The sequence below is a fragment of the Glandiceps talaboti genome, chromosome 15, assembly GCF_964340395.1.
Source record: "Glandiceps talaboti chromosome 15, keGlaTala1.1, whole genome shotgun sequence".
In the NCBI taxonomy this organism is placed as follows: domain Eukaryota; kingdom Metazoa; phylum Hemichordata; class Enteropneusta; family Spengelidae; genus Glandiceps; species Glandiceps talaboti.
This window is the reverse complement of record NC_135563.1, coordinates 17,432,688-17,454,133: the sequence shown is the minus strand read 5'-3', so window position 1 is coordinate 17,454,133 and position 21,446 is coordinate 17,432,688. Positions and strand designations below refer to the sequence as shown.

The 21,446-nt window shown below is 34.5% G+C and overlaps 1 protein-coding gene across 2 annotated transcripts in view; it reads right to left on the bottom strand.

Moving 5' to 3' along the window:
• Positions 1-21,187, bottom strand: part of LOC144446482 (zinc metalloproteinase-disintegrin-like NaMP) — a 64,704-nt gene extending 43,517 nt beyond the window's left edge. For both annotated transcript variants that reach the window (XM_078136251.1, XM_078136252.1), the window contains exons 1-2: positions 21,075-21,187; positions 19,801-19,922 (exon numbers count right to left, since the gene is read on the bottom strand). In XM_078136251.1, the coding sequence (XP_077992377.1) occupies positions 19,801-19,922; positions 21,075-21,141 (189 nt within the window). In that variant the 5' untranslated portion in view covers positions 21,142-21,187. The remainder of the gene's footprint in view (positions 1-19,800; positions 19,923-21,074) is intronic.
• Between the last annotated feature and the right edge of the window lie 259 nt (positions 21,188-21,446).

The window sequence follows — 21,446 nt, the reverse complement described above, 5'->3', positions numbered from 1 at the left end:
TTATCACAGCCATACAGTGTCTGTTTCAGATTTCATCACATATCACATATGGTGAATGGTGTTGATGCCCCAATCCTATACCCACTCCAACACTTGGTGCATTACTGATTAATACTTCAAAGCACAATCAATAGAAATTGTGACACTTGACTTGATACATCCTTGAATGCAATCCCACTGCATTGTTTTTCATTCTAATAGTTTGTTTATCATAATATCACAGCTGTACACTGCATCAATGATTTCATCCCTACTGTACACATGTTTATATGTACTGTACCCATAGACACTTTAGGATCTATGACGCACATACACGATACAATGAGTTCAATTCATTCAACAGACATATTCAAACTGTTTGTGTATGTCCATTGAAAAACATCTTCGTTCATGAAAGTACCTAGCATATGGAACACAATGGTCACTTTCATATGTGTACATGTATACAAGCATGAATGTTTGACATGAAATACAGTCAGTGGTCAAATATGAGTACATGTATTATGGTACTTATCAATAGTTATACAAATCATAAAGTAGGTAGCCTAGAAATATTGGTTTTCAAATCTGGCAATCATCTGTTACTGGAAGATCACTTGATTTGAAAACCAATACATGGAACAATTCTCTGAGCTAAAAGTAGGGTATATCCCTAATCGGATGTACATACATGTACATATGTACTACAGCATTACATCATCTATCTATGTAAGGATTGTGCAGATACATAACAATCCATCTTTTCAAATGGTACACAGTAATATTTCATGACTGTCTTCCTTCTTTTTGACTTCAGTGCATTCAAGCTTGGCTAACTTTTCATGAATATTGATGTTCAAGTTGTAAAGGAAAATACATTCACACCATCACACTATCTTGGTTTCACTGATCTATTCATGACTTTTACCTTTTCACTGAAGTTGTTCCAGTGAAAGACAAACTGAAATTTGATCAGTGCAGTTTCCGACTGAAAAAATCACAAAATTAAACTGCGCTATCATGCATGCCTAAGTATTGAACATTAGCAGGTTGAATGAGAACTGTTGTGATTATTGATAGAGTTTTGGATTTAATATTATCCCTCGCTTTGAATGTATATGGCTAAGACTTACATCATGTACATATATGCGTTTATGTGCACATTTGTGATACAGCCCGTGAATATATACCGCAATGACTCTGCTTGATGATGGCAATCAGGAATGAGAGAAGTTTTATATATAAACATACAGTAAACTTATCAAAGCACAAACATCAAATAATCCTGAATCCCAACCAACTCTGTTTTCTGATTAGAATCCTACTAAATGCGACATTTAGTGGTAAATTCGAAATTGTCCATATACAGAATTACACTGTACGACATGAATAAGTGTATAGACAGCCTCGAATGACAGCAAATTATGGAAAAGAGATGCAGACCGAGCAAAGTTATCAGTATTGATTTTAAAGTTGTATTAACCAAGTGTATGGACAGCAAATTAGGGCACAGAGACCCAGAAAAGACAGTTTTTGACAGCACATCATGGAAAAGAGACCAGACCCAGCCAAGACAGCACATCATGGAAAAGAGACCAGACCTGGCCAAGACAGCCTTTGACAGCACATCATGGAAAAACGACCAGACCCAGCCAAGACAGCCTTTGACAGCAAATTAGAGCATGGAGACTCAGACCCAGCAAAGACAGTCTTTGACAGCAAACTATGGAAAAACGACCCACGCCCAGCAAAGACAGCCTTTGACAGCAAATTATGGAAAAGACACCACGACTGAAATCATCATAGTATACAACATGTGATTTCCTATACTCATTATGGCATCCACTCTCACCTGCCACTTCAATTTCATACAAATCACTATTACAGTGTTCACTGATGTCCAGATAAATCACAAAGGAGAATGACAATTTGATTGCATTTTAAGTCTAACTTATTATGATTATGATGATAAATATTTTATGAAGCAAGATGATTTTATGTAATCAAATACACAAGACACATGAGAGATTTTGACAGCATTTTTCCATGTACGTTATTACATTTTATAAAGATAAATGTTTTAAAAGGATAATTTATTTGAACCATTAAATACATAAAATGACATATTTTCATCTTATTGATGGGTGGAATAATTCCAATAAATCAATATTTTATGAAAAAATTGATTTGTCTATCCTAGTATATCTTGAAAAAGCTACCCTCTACATGTACATGTTTCTACCATCTGCAATTCTGTTCTCATATTGACGATTCCCAATAGAATGGCAGATTCTACATTGTCTATGCATTACATGTATAAAGACATTTTTTATGGTGTATTATTTTAGTCTGTAGGCTAATTGTCCTGTGCAATTTATCTTGTGAGAAAATGTTGACAAACTGATTATGATTCTCAAACACTATACTGCACTGGTGGGAATGAGTTAATATATCATTTCATGAGGCCTGTGCTACTAGTACTGACCCCCAACATCTTTTACATACGACAACGAACATGAAACGAGTTTCAATTTGGCATTTCTTGCTAATTGTGCAAAAATTTATGTTACAATAAATGCTGTGATACGTATGTACATGTACACTAGTCCTGCTTGTAGGAGTAAATCTGGACACGACTCTGATATTGTCTCATACTGAATTGTGATAATGTCAGAATTAAGTCCCAACTTTAGTGTCTGCAAGCACGACTACATATAAACACATATATAGACTCAGTCACTCCCGTGGATCATTTCATTTCTGTATACAATCAGTATACAATAATTTGATGTCCTCCAGAAAAAAAAAAGGATTTACATACAATTACACGATTACAATGATTTTACCTTTAAGGAATCAGCTCTTTTATTTGCACTGTATCTATTGATCTTTTAAGATACAGTAAAACTTTCATGTATATTTGTAAATTGTACATCAAAGGAAGGACTTCCGCTGGGACAGTATAACCATGAATTAAATAGTGAAAATAAATCCCATTTAGAAGATACTAGTCACATGTACATGTTTATCTGACATTTAGATGTTATTCCCCAATATTTTTCTTCATTCAGCCTAGGAAAATACAAGTGACTTAAGGGGCCTTCGTCACAAGGAGTCACTAGACAACTTCACAGTGACAACCCTTAGGTCATGAGTATTTCCCGACTGAATGGAGAAAAATATAGAATAACATCATTATACCACCGCCAATAATATCAAAGAAAAATTGGGAAAAGTAATGGCAATTTTGAACGTTTTGACTCAAATTTCAAACACAACAGAACCAGTGACATCTATAGACATGTGTTGTTGTGACATAGACGCATTGTCATGATGTAGAACAACCAGAGTATATATTCCCAGATAGTTATGACATATGCATGATATAATATACCTTACATAAGTCCTGTACATGTAACATGCATTCAAATATACACACCATTTATTTTTTTTATGGTTCTTAACACAATAATATGTATATACCTACATCACTGCTTCAACAGTATTCAGAATTTTTAAGTCACAACATTCAAAATTGCAATTATTTTCCTCAATTTTCATAATTTAAGCTTCTACAGGTCTAATTTCACAATAGTTATCTTCAGTTTGCTTGAAAACATTGTAAGATAAGGGGCCTTGTCACTACTTGTCTCTGACTCAAAGTAACAAGGTCCCTTATGTCACTCTTATTTTTTCTCATCTGAATGAAGACAAATTGTCACGTTAGTGCAGTAAGGTCGTATCTGTCTATACAACTACATAGCAGATACAACCTTTCTGCAACGACGTGACAAAATATTGGGAGAGAAAATAATTAATAAATTAAGTACCAAAATAATACTATGTACATGTATATACATACTACTGCTTAAATATTACACATATTGTACTCTTTCATTTTGCACAACTAAAATAGACCATGTTATCAGTCTTTTTGCCAGTAGAAGCGTGAAGAAATCCTAATCTCCTCATACATACATAATTACAATTCCCTGTTTGTAAAAGATTTATATATATATGTCTGACCTCCTGTTATGATATATTGAACATCTTCAACATAGTACTGTATATTTGTATAATGGCAGCCGTCCCGTACGATTTAAATACATGAGTCATGCTTTAAGTTTAATTCATGGTGCTTTGAATATATTCAGTGTGAACTGTGAATGCGAAATCTTCATGGCTAAAATATGGCTTCTAAATATCATGTTTGTCACACTTTTGTAAATTTTGCTTTGCTGAAGGTACTCTACGTGTATATCTACATTTTGCACCTGTACATGTACCTACTGCTTGAGATGTCATATTGCGGTCTATGGGTCTACCCTTATAAAAAATAATGAGGGGTAAATTCTGGGTGTGACGAACTTGTATATTAAGGAAATGCGGATACATGTATTTTACATACTACTGTCACTAGATAGACTAGCCTGACATGTACACATACATGTAGCTTCAGTACAAATTTTTGACATACTGTATTAATATCCAGGAATTTACAATATCACGGTATAAACAACATATTCTATGAGGCCATTATAACAATGTGATAGTTTCTAATGTTTCATAATATCTCATTATCACAGATCAGATAATGTCTACATTATGTATATTGTGTGAATGATGCGTGATGTGTCATCTGAGTTCATCCTCATATAAACTTTGACAGTTCATAGCAGGGTATAGCCAGCCTTAACTGTCAATGCTCACAGTTTGGATTATTAACAGATTGACATTACAGGGTGAAAAACAGTTGTCGGGTAGAGTTATAGAAAAAGTCGGTCCAGAACAAAGAAATATTCCCACGCAATCCTTATAGTTCCACTGATAAGACAGCACTCACTCAATAATTTATGTATAATTTCTCTTTATATATTTCCACATATATGTATATGATAGTATGAAATTCACTCACTTTTTATAGATATTGTTGACTAAATACAGACCATGTTATTGTTAACAGATTATAGTTAACCCTTCCCCTTTGATAACCAATATCTATCCGGTGTCTCCATCTCACCCCCTGGAGGCAGTACAGGTGGCCAGCTCTGGTAGGGGAACATGGCCAGTGCTGGAAACCCCAGGTCCCATACTTGACCAACTTTGACCAAAAATCAATATGCTATTTTAGACCATTACTGGTTTTTTAAAAGATGAATGTTTAGACCTAAGTACATTTTCCTCAGGAGGCAACATTTTGGGACAATTAATGGCAGTTATGAAATGGTAAAGGAAAATGGACCACATTTTAGACCAAGCAAAATCGAAAATAATGCAAAGTGGACACCTTTTTAGATTCTTCAGCTCGAAAAAAAGAGACCCCATTTTAGACCAAAGGGTTAGAAAATGGTGACACATACAATGTACTTATACTCAAAAGGGGAGTAGCCCCCCGGGATCACACCCCTGCAGGAATCATGACCATGTTGTTCAGTTTTATAGTTAATATGTATAAATATCTCTTTGGGTATACATACATGTACATGAACACAGTTTATACATTGTTGTATTTAACTCACTTTATGTACATGTGCAGTTGAATAAATGCGCTTTTCATACAAAATACAAACTGTACATGTACGTGTGTATCTACTTGTACACGGAACTGCTTTGTAAGTAAAAAATTTGATATCAAAAATAAAATAGATAATCTTGGAAGGAAGCCAGGTAAAAACCCTAGGGAATGCAGTCACATTTTACGACTACTGTACATACCCCACACATACAGTTTTAACTTTCTGCTATGTTGGTAACTTTCTTCCATAATGTGATGGAAGTATTTGTTCTCTCTTGACTGATTGATTTCTTGTACAGTTGCAAATTTCATGAAAGTCAATATTTCAACTTGTTCATTAAGGCTAGAAAAATATGGATAACCGAAACAGTCTTGCCAATACGAGTCAAAGATAAGCACATAACAAAAGCCTTTCGTCACAAGTATTGTTTGGCTAAACGAAGAGAAATATTTGAAAATAATGTAATTAATGTACACATGCACAACTAAAATTGAGAAAGAGTAATGGTGACTTTGCATACATTGACTTATATTATGAGTACCACATGATGTATAGACAAATGTTGGTATGACATATTAGAATGACAAATATAAATTCCCACATTTTTGTTCGCACACATACAACTGGGTGTGTGGTAAAGTGTACACATAGCCGACAGCAGACAAAATTCAATCACATGATTCTACAAGACAGCTACAAATTACAATTGGCACAAAAACACCAGTGCTTTTACTTGAATGAAGTTATTTAAAGAAAGACTTCACACAACCACAAACCTCTGTAAAAAAAAAAAAACTGATACAAAAACAACAGGGGGTGCCTCTGATGTACAAATGTAGAGTCATGCTACACTTTATCAGTTTGTTTATATCTGTGGAAGTTCTAATATAACATTTCCTAGTATCATACTCAATCATTATTACATGTAAACAGAGTTATGGGGTCATGTTTGTGCTTTGATATGGTATGGACTTACACTGTATGTCTTTGCATGACATGACATCTCATGGCTACCTAACAGCAAGCAAGCAAGCAAACACACCAGTGTTTTTTCATGGGTTGTATAAGCCCATTTTATACTAGGTAGACTTACTATGTGATAATCACATAATCATCCCTGGAGATAATTTCCACTTCAGTTCACTTGTTAGTGTAGAATTCAAAACACATTGCAAAATAAGCTGATATAGTGTGTATGTCACTATGGACCACAATCACATCCAAAGTAATTGATTAATATTAATCTAGCAAAAACAGCCCCTCAAGGATTATTTTGAATGTAACTTGGCTGCATTTTTATCATTTATGGGCTATACATGTTATATCAATGTCTCCGAGATTGTCGATTTCATGACGTTATATATGTAGATTAACACTGCATGTACAGTTGTGTTTAGCAATAAGAAAATATACCATGGAGTGACTCAATTTCACTGAAGTTATCTATTTCATTTTACTAGTTCATTTCATTGAAAATTATCAAGTGAAACCACACCTTAGGTCAATTCCACATCTGAGCTGTCATTGTCATTGGTTTATTCACTGAATTCATTGATCCGGCACACGGTATTCTTAAAGCATCAAGCAATGAAAGCCCAAGCTATTTCAAAAACAAGCTACATATTCTATTTCTGTTCATGAATCTATAGCCTAATACAGTAATAGTTAAATACCCTTTGCTTGGTTGATCCAAGCTATGTCTTCTCAACACTTACTTATTTGAATTTAAATTTTTACTGTAATGAAGCTTTGGCCAGAAAATGAGCTGCAAATTTTTCCGACGTTTTAAATCTACCTGCAGTGTCAGATGACAACAGTAGTAGCGTCACTATGTGATCTGAATCTATGAGGAGAGTGGAGCTGTGTGACATGTTAAAACATAGTCGGTTGACTAGCCTGAAACATAGTCAGTTGACTAGCCTGAAACATAGTCAATTGACTAACCTGAAACATAATCGGTTGACTAGCCTGAAACATATTCAGTTGACTAGCCTGAAACATAGTCAGTTGAATAGCCTGAAACAGTCAATTGAATAGCCCGAAACATAGTCAGTTGACTAGCCTGAAACATAGTCAGTTGAATAGCCTGAAACAGTCAGTTGACTAGCCAAAAACATAGTCAGTTGACTAGCCCAAAACATAGTCAGTTGACTAGCCTGAAACATAGTCACTTGACTAGCCTGAAACATAGTAGTCAATTGACTAGCCTGAAACATAGTCAATTGACTAGCCTGAAAGGTCCAATTGTTGTTTCCACTTATGTAATGTGGGTAGCAACTGGTTGTATAGGCAGACCAATGACTGCAGCCCTTTCAGACTATCGGTTGACATGATCAGCCAATCACAAAGGAAAGATTTTGTGGTTTGTTCATAGCGTTGATCTCAACATTGTCTTCTCTATGTATGAACCTAGGTCGAGTCTTTGACCATTTTCATTTTCATTAATCTGTACTTTATTTACAAATACTTCACTGATGCATCATGTCTTCCCAACTTAATCTTGGTCACCTAAAAGTACAGTATCATTTTTATTTGATTGCTCATTCATTCCATTTTAATATTGCCTCTTTACCTAAAAAATTCTAACTTTACAACTGTCATTTTCATTGGTTTGCTCTTTGTGTTGACTCCGATATTGCGTCAGTCTTCTTCTCTGTGAAACTCGGTCGACTTGAACTTTAAGCCGTCATTTCCGATGGTTTGTCCATTGCTTAGACACCAACACTGTGTCTCATTCTCCAATGAATGATTTCTCATCAATAAACTATACCTGCTAAAGGTGTATGTCAATATTGTTAAAAGCTACACTTGCGGAAACTGGAATGTTTTTAAAATAGTTTTGTTAGATAAAACAACTTATATTTGTACTGGTAATATTGCAAACTGTTAAAAAACACTCATCACCTGTGGGTAAATGTATTTGTGTAGCTGTGCACATTACACAATACTAAATCCACGCAATCTGATTTGTGGGTATGCACCTGAAAATCAGCACCCCAATGCTATCACAATTTCAACCTGTTACTGTACTACTTATGGATACAACCAACCGCTAAATTAACATTTACACATCTAATTATTGTTATTTTTAAAAATTTACAGTAATATATTGTTGGCTGTCTGATTGAAAAAATATTGCACTATAGTTAGTTATGAAGCTTTCAACAATGGCACAATAATACATGTAGTACAGTAACTGTTGACTGAGATTATACACATTGGCAGAGATCTGTACATGTAGGTCAATGCACTTTTGAATCTCCATCAGCTGTATACCAAATGTATACTGATATAGGAAATTGGTTATGATACATCTCAAGAGGATTACAAAAAAACATGGCTGACATCATCTCTGAGAAATTCTACACCATTATCATCATCAGATCATTGAAATTTCTACATGGATTAGGAGGCTGAAATGTGACTAATTTCATCTTTGTTTTCATTGTTTTTATATAAAAGATGACGAATCAATAAATGCTAATTATGCACATATGTTGAGTGTATACTGTATAGTCACAAGTCTCTATAACAAGGGCAACAAAGACTTATATTGATTACCAAATATGTGAGGAATATTTTTCTTTTGTCCATAACTATCCATAGAAAAGCTTGGCGGACATATGAAAGTGTCATACACCGTGAGCTATTAATTACAGAAATGAAAGACAGTCAGTCAGTATTAAAATTAGTGAATATGTTCAACTTCATCCAACTCTGGATTCATGACTACAAATGAATATCTCTACTCACTCAGAGTGATCGAGTCTCACAGTCAAAAATTCTTTGAAGCAAATCCCAGATTGTTGCTGATGTCTTGTCACATGATAACCCCATTGTAATACAACCCAGCTGACACTATTGATGAGACTTGTACAGCAAAAATTTGGGATTCACTCTCAAGAATATTTTACTCTGCGAGTAGAAATTTTCATTTGTAAGTATTAAAACTGTTTTGTGACTACAAACGTTAATTCATAAATGTTTCCAACTGTTTATTTCATGAGATAAATGTATATTTCTAATCTACAGGGTAAGTTTCAATCATACATTTAATTTCAAGACTATCCTTTTTCATGCAAATGTACACATACCATACACACAGAGATAAGAATGACTCAACCTACACAAGCACAATCAATTTTCTGCCAGAATGTTTGCATAATACATGTAATACATGTAGCACATTTTTGTTGTAGTTATGAATGTTTTGAGGTCTCTGGACTACCTAGTTTTTGACATGGCATGATTTATCAAAGGCAAGTGTTCTCCTCAAATGAAAACTATAAAGCTTTGCATTGTTTTGCTATACACTACAAAACTGTGTACCAAAGTACTTTGATGTCTTGTGTATGATCATAATGGAGTCACCTGAACAATACAGAGACAACTGGGAGTCTGCAAGTCAGTGCACACAGTTTATACAGAAAGCAGTAAAGAGTGTCTTCGTGTCTGTTATGAAATCAACTATCTGGTATCCCAACCTACATCGAAATGTCAGATTTCGTTATCAATCATCTCAATACAAAAAGACAAACTCTTTTCACAGTTTGGTTATCAAATTATTTTACTATGCACCTGTCTCAAGTGTCTACATATATTAGAATATCTCAGTTACTGTATTTGAGTGACTGTCACTTCCAAATGTACAAGTGCATGTAATATGTATGTGTATGTAAAATGTTATTCCTAGATCAGAACCATTGACAAATTTACATAATGTATACATATTTATACATTGTTGAGGAGAAATGGCTATGATGCGCATGATGATGCTACCACACGTAACTTTAAAATCACTGACAGCTGTTCTTCTTTCATATCTCAACACATGAATGTATTCAAATGCTTCATGTATCCCTGCCCTACCCAGTGTAGTCTAGAGACTATCCGTGGCCTCAAAAGGGTGAACAGAAATCTTGAGTTTCAAAGCCCAGGATAGCTTCTAGACTCTACACATGCAGTGCCCCCCCCCCCCTTTTTTTCAGGCTGCCAAACCCACTGATTCAGAAGAGCAGAATGTGTCCATTGTGTATACTAAAATATAACTATTAGTTATTCAGTAATTGGAAAAATAACCATGATCTAACAATATCATATGGTATGGTGAACTGAAGGTGAACATTCTGATGCTAGAATGCAGTCCATGCCACCCTAGAATTTGATGTGTTCGAGTGAAAATTTCACACTGCACTGCTAAAACATACTGTGAAAGTATGAATCATCCTTGTGTGTGTATACTTAACATGAAGTGACTATTAGAATGGATGACAAGCTGAAAATGGTCAGTGTCAAGAAAAGATCAAGTTAGGTGCACACAATCTTCAAATTCAATCTCTGAATTGTCAGAACATGTCTCCATCGTATGTGTATCATTAATCACCCCCTCCCTTTCTGCATATGTTAAACCTTTGCACTGTTTTGACCTGTGTGTTTCTGTTGAAATGAAGCTGACACTGACAGCGTCATCAATATAAATGCCATTATTTATACATTCAGATTTAAATTGAATAAAACGACTTTCGAAATTAAACAATTTTCATGATGCTGTCACACTTTACATGTCTTTATCATAAAACCTTGGCTTACCTTTCGCAAACTGCACTTATTTAAATTGACTAAACACGGCACAAAATGGCTGTTTTGACATTGAATGATTAATCATGTTGTCAATTAGTCTGATATCATTACAAATTCATTACCCGGTCAAATATAGATCTCTGAGTCTTTGAAAATTTACATTAATTATTGCTTTCAATATCAAAATACGCTAATCAATATTACATTAACATCAGTCTGCAGATGCACATACTACAGTATAAATTATTTAACAGGAAGAAAAATCTGCTAACACTGACGTTTTCCCCACTGACTCAATAGTAATGCAGGAGGAGGGGAAAACAGGTAAAAACCTTAACTGTCGGCTTTACATGTATTTGGGGGCAATAATGATGTTACTATTATATTTATACAACACACAAGCCAAGGTGAATGCATTCAAACAAAAAATATGGTATCATTCTATATCATGACAACTCGTCATGTCTATATTGGTTCTGCAATGTTCAATGTATATGTATATGAAATCATCCAAATTGCAATTACTTTTCCAGGCTTTACATAAATCATACTTGTGTAGGCATAATCATATTATTTCTCTATTTTTCTTCATTCAACTGGAAATCACTGGTGAGCAGCTAAGGGTTTTGTCATTCTAAGTCCTTGACTTCAAGCAACAAGGCCTCATACATATATGTCATTTATGTTTTCCTTGGCTGACGGAAGGAAAACATAAATTCTAGTCGTACCTTTGTAGCACAACGACGTAATTTATTGTAATTGGCCAGTAACACAGGTAACCTTTTCTAAAATGCATACTAAGCGGTAGTATTTCAAACATCAAGAGTAAAATTTTTCAAGATATCTCTAGTTTCTTTGCACTGAAACAGTACCTGCACATACATGTATGTGTATAGAACGATGTTATGTACTATTATGGGCACTAACTTCAGCAATAAATACTTAAAATAAATAAATAAACATTTTAAATACAATAATGTACATCTTTTCACTGTGCTACATTTTTAGTGCATAAATTTCAGACGTAAATCAAGCGATGTTTTCACTAAGGTTTGGGAACTTGAGAATCTGGGCAATTTTTGCACCATAATTTTGGCAGGGAACCCCACTAACAAAGAGCTGAAATCTGGTAAAACTTGCAGAGATTTTCCATACCATGTACCATAATTTGATGGGAAACCAACCCCGGTAACTAACAGGAACAAAAACTTGCATGTATTTTCATTCCTTGTACCATAATTTTGAGTAGTATTTAAACGCTGGTAAAAATATACTTTTAACTCAGGTAGATTTTACCTACTTTAACCATTAACAAAATTACTGTCAATCATATCAGGTCAGATAGTCAGTATATGAACAACACAGCTGTTTTCTGTTAAAAGGTAGTAAATGCTCAAGCAAATGAATGAGAACATTATGAGTAATTTACTTAGCATGACATCCATCATGGTTCTTTTTTTACATTAGGGTGACCTTATTTCTTTTTATGTTTCTCATTACTTTTTCATGGCAAGTATGGGTCCGTCAGTTTTAAATAAAGTAAAAAAAAAAACAGTTTTAAAAATCATCTTCTTCATCTTTTCCTTCTCTCTATCTTCTTTTTATTGGATTCCTGGTAACAAGACCTATCACAGCTTCTCTACACAATTGGCATGTTCTCAGCCCCCTACTTAAATAACTTCCACATCATGAAAGAAATTCTCTGTTTGTGAACAAGTGTTGTTGTTGCCGCCATGACTGTAGATGATAATGACAGTCCAGACATTTGCTTACTCTTGCCAGAGTGGGTAGTTTTAGAGGTGAGCAAAAATAAAAAAAAAAATTTTATTTTGATGTTGTCGCTAAATATTTTGTTCAGTTGGATAATGGGAAACAGAAAAAAAAAATAGGGTCACCCTTATACATCTTTGATATTTGAATGTGTCTGCCTTTGTTTCCTATGATTACAAAACACTATTCAAACTAATGTGACAGTCATGTTTCCAACAAGACATGTCTGCTCAATATTGATGCTGTAATACCAGAAATTTATCTCATTTTTAAAATTCCATTTTGTTGTAAACATACTGTATGTACGTGTACTCTATCATATAAGTAACACAGTTCCACGTTATCGTTGGGAGAGCCATTAAACTTGAACGACTGCTGGTGATCAAAAACAAAGTCATCTGAAGATTGCTGTGACTGAAGGATGAACTCCAGGATTACAGCTCTCCGAAAACTATCTGACCACTGTGTTACTTGTATTGATCACTATACGTGTAATGTATATGTATAATGTGATATTATCAAATAATGAAAAATGGTTTTCATCATTCACCTCTTTCTTATGTTTACAGACAGACATCTTCTCATTAATATGTGCAATATTCCATATATATACAAACAAATCAAACTGAGACAGATCCATCTCAAAAGACGACTTGCCAGAAGATTTACTAGTCTTTGAAAATGACAAGTATGGTGCAAAAGCCATTATACACTGTACATGTACATAAAGAGGTCATATGCAAGGTTAATCTCGGACAATACATGTACATAGGATGTGACAATGAAATCACACCATACATGTAGGATTTCCAGGATGTCTAGTAAGGTCTTTACCTTCATCTATAATTTGACCGGTAGTGCCTATTTATAGATACTGGACCTCTGCATTGTTTTATGACATAATGTTTCTTGCTTACAGTCGGCTGCATCCTAGATTACATTATTGCTACTGCTGCATTTTAAAATTGGAAAAGTTCCAAACTCAGCTAAACCTATAGTTATTCAACTGTGCTGTCTGAATGACTGAGTGTGTGTGTGTGTGTGTGTGTGTGTGTGTGTGTGTGTGTGTGCGTGACTGTGTGTGTGTGTGTGTGTGTGTGTGTGTGTGTGTGTGTGTGTGTGTGTAGTACATGTACATTGGTACCATTACAACTAGACAAAAAGAAGAGTTTTCTATCAACAACAGTCTGACCTTGTACACGTTTAAGCAGCTGTCATATCGCACGTTTTGCGACCGAGTAAATGTAAAACAAGAATTGACAGAATAGACAAGATATAGGTTGAATTTAGTGATTTAAAGTTGCTTTCTGTACTTTTTATAGTCATTAGCAAAGATACCGGGTATGGGTGGTTTTTTTTACTGAAAATCCATACGAATGAAATCTGTTTGCAGTCTCGCTGTTTGAGATAGGGAAGAACGATAGCAGAGGGGAGAAGAACCCCACAGTGTATACATCCAGAGCTAGTGCCAACAATGCTGAATGTGAAGTTTTTATTTTTAAACTGCTTTGGTCACCCTGCTGGGATCTTATCACAACAGACATTAACCACTTCTGCAGTTGAGCATGTAGAGGTGAGGATGTGAACACCTTTCTGAGGGTGTTTCTTTTCTCGCATGATGTAAAAGATGGCTTCTGTGGTCTGTGATAAGGTATGATACCAGGTTAATTAACACTATCTTGAATTGAAATGGTCAATATACAAGTCACTTGCAAGCAGGCTGTGAGTGTGAACTCTGTAGACCTCTCCCTGGAGAACACTCCAGATATTGAACCAGAGATTTGTGTGATGTTGTTTCAGAACCCTAGCAACTTAATAAAATATTCCTGGTTTATTCATGAACATTTTAAAACAGTTTTAACCTTTTACACATAAGTGGATATACTGGCCAGATTCCAAAACTAGCGTCAGTTATTAACAAGAAGTGGTACTAATATATGACAACTTCCTTGTAATAATACCTTGTTCATTGTATTTCGATCGGATTTTTACTTCTTTCTTTTCCGTATAAGGTATTACAATTACAACATATTACATGTAACAGGCAAGACATAATATCCTGTTATTTTTATGAATGTTTTAATAGTGACTGATTCTCAAAATTATGATAAAAATTAATATCAGTAGCTATATCACATATCGATGCTTCCTGTAATAATATATACCATTTGTATGAATTCTATGAAAGGATTCTATTTTATCTTTCTTTTGATAGTTCCAATTACATTTATTATTACCCTTGCCAGTTTTTCCCTGGCAACTGAAATTTTTTAATGTACGAATGAATGCTCATGGACATTGGGTTCAAAGTATCAAATTAAAATTTCTACTCACACTGTGACAGAGTCAAAAAATATTTGGGAACGTATCCCAAAGTTCGCTGATATCAGTATCATCAGGGGTGTACTAATGTACATATACAAAGGCCTAAGAAATAAAATTGTGTGGTTCTGAGTACGCTCAGTTTTAGAATAGGTGGGGTAGGTAGATTTTTTTTCCCATGTGAGTGTCTAGTTCAGGTAGTTATGTTTGACGTTGTTTTGCATATAGTCTCTGTGTTATTGGTTTCTTCTTATCAGATGTACAGCCATTACAGATTAGAGGAACAGTTTGTCTTTTTAAATTGATGTCACCTTCTGCATCCACTATTTCCTGCGAGACTTCACAATTTTCACGATTTTATTATTATTTTTCCCAAATATGTAAAAAAAAAAAGTTTAGAGTCACATGAAAAACTAGGTGGGTTGGGTAACCGAAACCAAACAATTTTTTTTCTAGGTTTTATGTACTTTATAAAATATATTAATGTCAGAGATTTTTATAAAATAACACAAGCAGTGATGCCATGACCCCTTCCCATACCTAAACAAAGGTATAGATTTGAAAAAATTCAGTAACGACCCCAATCTGATTAAAATCCGATGTGAAAGTGGCTAAATGCTTTATTTACTGTACCTCTATTTCTATTGTTTTGTGTCGTTTGCTTTTGTTCCAAGTGATCGCCGCCTTCCCCTCATCGGATTTTAATCAGATTGTAATGCCCCCAACCTTTTTTTAAACATCAAAACATTTTGCTTGGTTTTCAATAAACTGAAAGATTCAACTTTGCTACTTTTAACCATTGTAAAGAATGAAAGGAATGCATATTATGACAAAGCTTTTAGACGAGTAATTTTTCGACAGCTTCAAGGAAAATATAACCCGGAGACTTGACTATCTGGCTTGAAAATGTCATAAAGTCAGTATGTCAAGTCAGATATCCAAGTCTGCAGGCTAAGGAAAATAGTACATTTATTACAAGTAGCATCTATCCAGTATCTGTGACTTTAATTTCCCTGTGGGTGAGGGAATTCACAGAAGTTAAATGCACAGATTGAATTTTAAGCTTTAGGATATGCAGCCCAAACGAGATCTTCAATGTATAAAGTCACGCCATATACACATGTATGACAAAGATGACCCTGCATGCCCAAATATGGTCAAGTGTTGCTCCATTGTATTATGTTTCTTATGACATATTTCAAAACATATTTAAATCTCCAACTCCAATACGAATGCAAAAAGTCTATGCATGGGTCTATTTTTCCACAGACAGAATTTAAAAAAAAATGTTGCTTCCTTCCCCCATAGACCTACACGAAAGTAGGGTCTATACTGCCCTGTATGAAATAGTCAGTCAAAGCCATTTCCTAAGGAGAGACGTTACTTACTAACAGGCTGAGAGGATTATGCTGACATACTTATCCATCCCACCAAATCCTCATCCTGTATTACATTGTATATTTGTGAGTGATTTTATTCACAGTCCACTTATAAATAAGGCTATTTTTGAAAGACAAATTGACTTTGCATCTTAACATGATGGCTCAATGGTCCATCAACAAGACACTGACCTGGGGCACTGGGGATTTAATAGTCTGTTCACGCACATTTAAAGTAATCCCATGGCTGACTGTATTGTAATACAAATATGCTGAGGTCCAGATGATAGTGTTATATATCAATATTTCAAATTAATGATTTTTTGTACATGGCATTAAAGATCTCTTTTCTTTCTCTAAAGCTAAAATGAAGGAGATTTTGGAACATTTCATTGGTTCATTTCTGATGTCTCCATACATAACCATATAACAAGATACAGACATTTCTCACCTTGCCAAGAATGTAAGATACATTATCATCCTCCCAATCAGCACTCTCTTTAAATTGGTACACATAGCTGATAGGGTAGCAAAGATATTACAAAGAGACTTGTCCTGCTGTCACTATCTCTAGAAGCTCTCTACACCAAGTGTGGAAAGTGGTGTGGAGAGATTTTTGAGGTAATAACAACAAGATACATTTTTGGAATAAAGGTGGCATAGCATGTTGTATTTCACAAACTATCCTTACCCCTACACATTGTAATATGCTCTTCTCACCAAAATCACCCACAGGTGCAGCATCTATCATTGATTCTAATAAAACATGTTACTCGAAACAAAAAGGTAATGCCAACATCATAGGTAATGTTGCACAGAAATCAATGATAAAATCTACTAAATTAATATTTACTTCGGATGTACAGTTTACAAATAGCTCTCCTTGAATAATGTTTTAAATCCTTCTTCATTCCTGTTCACACAAGGAACATACATGTTCTAGGAAGTTTAGTAAGGTCATTCCATTATTTGACCATGGTTTTGAATTAATATTGAGTAAGCATCAATTGCCAATGTTGAATTGATACATGTACATAACACAAATATTTGAAACAGAAAACGTTTACCATAGCTAATACTGAGTCAGATAAATGCAAGTCAGCTTATTAATTCAATGTAAACATTTATTTAGAATGTGTATGTACAGAATGACTGAAAGCCATTTCATATCACTGTAACTATTAGTATTACATGTAGTTCAAGGACTTCTGAACCACTTCCACAGTTTACTTTTATTTTGGCTGAGGGAACAATAAATCTGTAAGCTGTGGAATGGCCGTGTTTTAATGTTCTCTGTTTACCATTTTATGGCCTGGAAGTACATTTTGTAAGATTGCCACTCCAATCTGCACTCATACTAACAATTTACTAAGTAAGGGTTGTTCATGCAGTCACGTTCTTACCAGTATATCACACTGTGATTTCTAAAGTACCAACAATATCAGTTTTTCTTTCTACTTTCGTCTAATTTACATTTAAACATTGAAAATATAGTAAAATATCATTAACCCTTTTACTTTGTACTGACTTGGTTTCTGTAACTCTACATAATTACACCCTAAATATAAAGGTGTCAGGCTTTAAAAGGTTCATTTTCAAAGAAACAAAAAAGTCGATGATTTTCAATATATGCATTGTAGAGAGAGATACAATTCAGCCTAAAACATGGTGTTCTTCTTATACTGCACTAGAAACATGATAGTTTAGTTCCAATATACAGTATCGTTATGATTTCCACCTTCACTCACAGTGGTTAGAAACCACACTTGGTATCCAGACTAGAAATATGACAGTGACAATTAAGGTTTATGGTTTTAATTTTTTTAAGATAAGACACACACTAAAACTATTATTGGCAGCTGTTGGTTTAATTATATTCACAGCAGGGTGGCATTTCTGGTGACTATCTATACACTAGTTATAAACTTAGAAACCACACTGAAGTGAGAACAGGTAGCATAAACTTCATGATTATTATTACATCTATGTCAGTATTTTGCTATCAATATGTTATATTAAAACCCACAGTTAATGTTCACAGACTTTGAGTTCAGTTACAAATGAAAATTTCTAGACAGTCAAAAGTAAAATTGGCAAACCTTTAGCATGTAAACCACACTTTACTTGGAAAGACTACTGGTTGTATATCCCATGAGAATCAATGTTCACAGACTTAGGTAGTCTGGATGCCAGCATAGTTCCTCACTAAGTGTGTGGGGGTGTAAATAGTAACGATACCCACCATATAGGAACTACACTAAAAATTAGGCCGAAAAAAAATAATTGTGTGTTTTCAATAACATACAGAAAATAGGGTAGGTTAAGGTCGGTCGGCAATTTACTTTATTTTATTTTATCTTTTTAATTGTTTTTATATTTGAAAAATATTGCTTCGACCTCAAGACATTTAGAACACACAAAATTTCGGTCAGAATACCCCTTCTGTGATAGTTTGATGAAATACATACATCACTGGGGAAAGAAAACAGATGTGCATCACGAAGGTCAAGAAAACAAAGAATTTTTCATCTTTTTGTTTTAAATGTTTAAAAAAATGTTGAGGGTCAGAAGTTTAAACTTCGGCTACTGACAAGCCAAAATGTGTTTTTTTAAAAAATAAAATGCCTTTTGAGTAGTGATACAAAAAGGAAGTAATTGTTATTTGTAAGTACACAGTGTACCAGTCTGTTTAGTTTATTTACTCTGGCAATCACAGACTTCTGATATTGTAAACAGGATCTGATACAGAGTAGTTGACCATTGTTCCCCTTCTTAGATTGACACTGTTATCATTGTGTCTACAACCATGCAACTTATCTTCTGGAGAATTTCCATCTCAAATCACAACTAACAGAAACCATTTACTTGATACATAATGTATGACTTGAATGGACAGGAAGCTACCAATTTAACATGGTTCTGCACATAAAAAGGTTTATTTGTGCTTGAAAGCTGCCTGCATGTCATTTTACATAGATTTGCTTGCTTGTTCATTCATTTGCATAATGCAAAAACTAAACAGAATATGTAACATCTCTTGCCACAATACCTCATATATACTTGCATTCCGTGTTGTTTTCTTTTCTACTGTCTAAAAGTCTTTATTTAATATGAATGTTTGTCTTTTTCATGATAAATCTGTATTTTTTCACCATTATCATAAAAAGACAAAGGTTTTTTTTTTATAATAGTCAATCGTATTCTGTGAAGAAGTGTTTTCTGAATAAACTCAGAGAAGCCACTTAAATACCTACTTGAATTTTTGTAGATAGGTCCCTCTTCTGCCTCCCTTCTAGTCTAACTGGAGTGAACACTTCATAATGTTGTAATTTTTGTAACTGTTTCTTCAAACTTGGTGATGTTCCATCAAATAAATCTTGAGAGAAAAGAGAGATATAATTACTATCAAAATAAACTACCAATGTCAAATTCTTTGTCTAAGGAAGGGCTTGGTCTTTCATGACCATAATGTGGTCAGTGACACAGTCCATCACATTTACTGCATTTGTTTAACGTTTTGCTGTAATACACTATTTGGACACTAGCTGCAATAATTGTTGCCTTAGTTTTTTTATTTTGAACTTTGACTATTTTCTTTCTTTTTTTAGCTTCTTTGTTTATCTTTCCGGGTTTATACTCAAAACTAAATTTACACTAAAAACTAAGAAAAAGAGAAAAAAAAAGACAATTAAAACTAATGTTACAATTACTGCAGCTGTACTGGGACACTAACATGTCTAGTGCCCCATCGTGTTGAAGTCCCATGGTACCGTACTGAAATAAAAGTAACAAACTGTATTTGATACCATATATTTCTGTCACTGTTTGAGATTCATACCTTAAAACTCCGACTCTGTTGTTGTATAACATGGTATACATACATACAAACAACTACTTTGTATATACTTGACACATAAAACAAAAGAAATACCTAAAACTTAGACTGGTTCATGCACAATGAAGGTGTTTTTAACACAATAACTATTACAATGATGTATATATATAGCTTTTTACACAGCTGTGTTGTCATTTTTAGCCACAGAGATCTGAGGTATGCATCTAAAACAGTGACAATCTTGAGAAATACAGTTTGTTACTTTTACTTATGTACGGTAGTATGCGGTTGGTCTCCTATTGTGACTTTGTTTATGTTGACCTGTGAGTATCCATCGGAGATCCCAATTTGTCATTCTTGGATCGCCTTTATCAAGTCTGCTCAAAATTACCTATAAACGGAGACTAACAGATACACCAGGTAGGCCTTGGGACATTTGTCACTTTCCTACTTCATAGAAAGCGAAACGACTATAAATCATGGTACAAGTACTACGATTGGGCGTATGGAAACATGTAACGTTACGAAGGGGGATTCTGATCGGCGAAGTGTCGTCCGTTTTCAAAAGGAAGGCACGATCATGGTCGATATCCGCGTTAGCGTTAAAGATCCGTATTCTTCTTTGAGGGAGACGAAAAGGGACATAGAATGTGTCTAATACAGCTCTTAATCGATCAAAAATATCATACTTACCAAATAGATTTCCATAAACGACACATGATGACACAAGTACAATGAATATTGAAAGAAAGTTATCCATTCCGAGCGACCGTTCGCACTGTGACAGTGAACTGCTCGCCTATCTGTTTAATATTCTGCGTGACGTACGTTTACGTCATATTTGTTAGTTTGAAGGGCAATCCCCTCTTGCCTCTTGTCAACCTGACCTTGGTGTGACCTTTGTTTTAGGCTCCCGTGCTTGAAGCCTTGCAAATTATTTTATGCTCTTATCGACATCATTAAGTGACCAATGGAAGGGTGAAATGTGAAAAACCACACCGTTTTAATAGGACATACTCAATAATTAATAACATTTTTGCTTTTATCTTCGAATGAGACCGAACG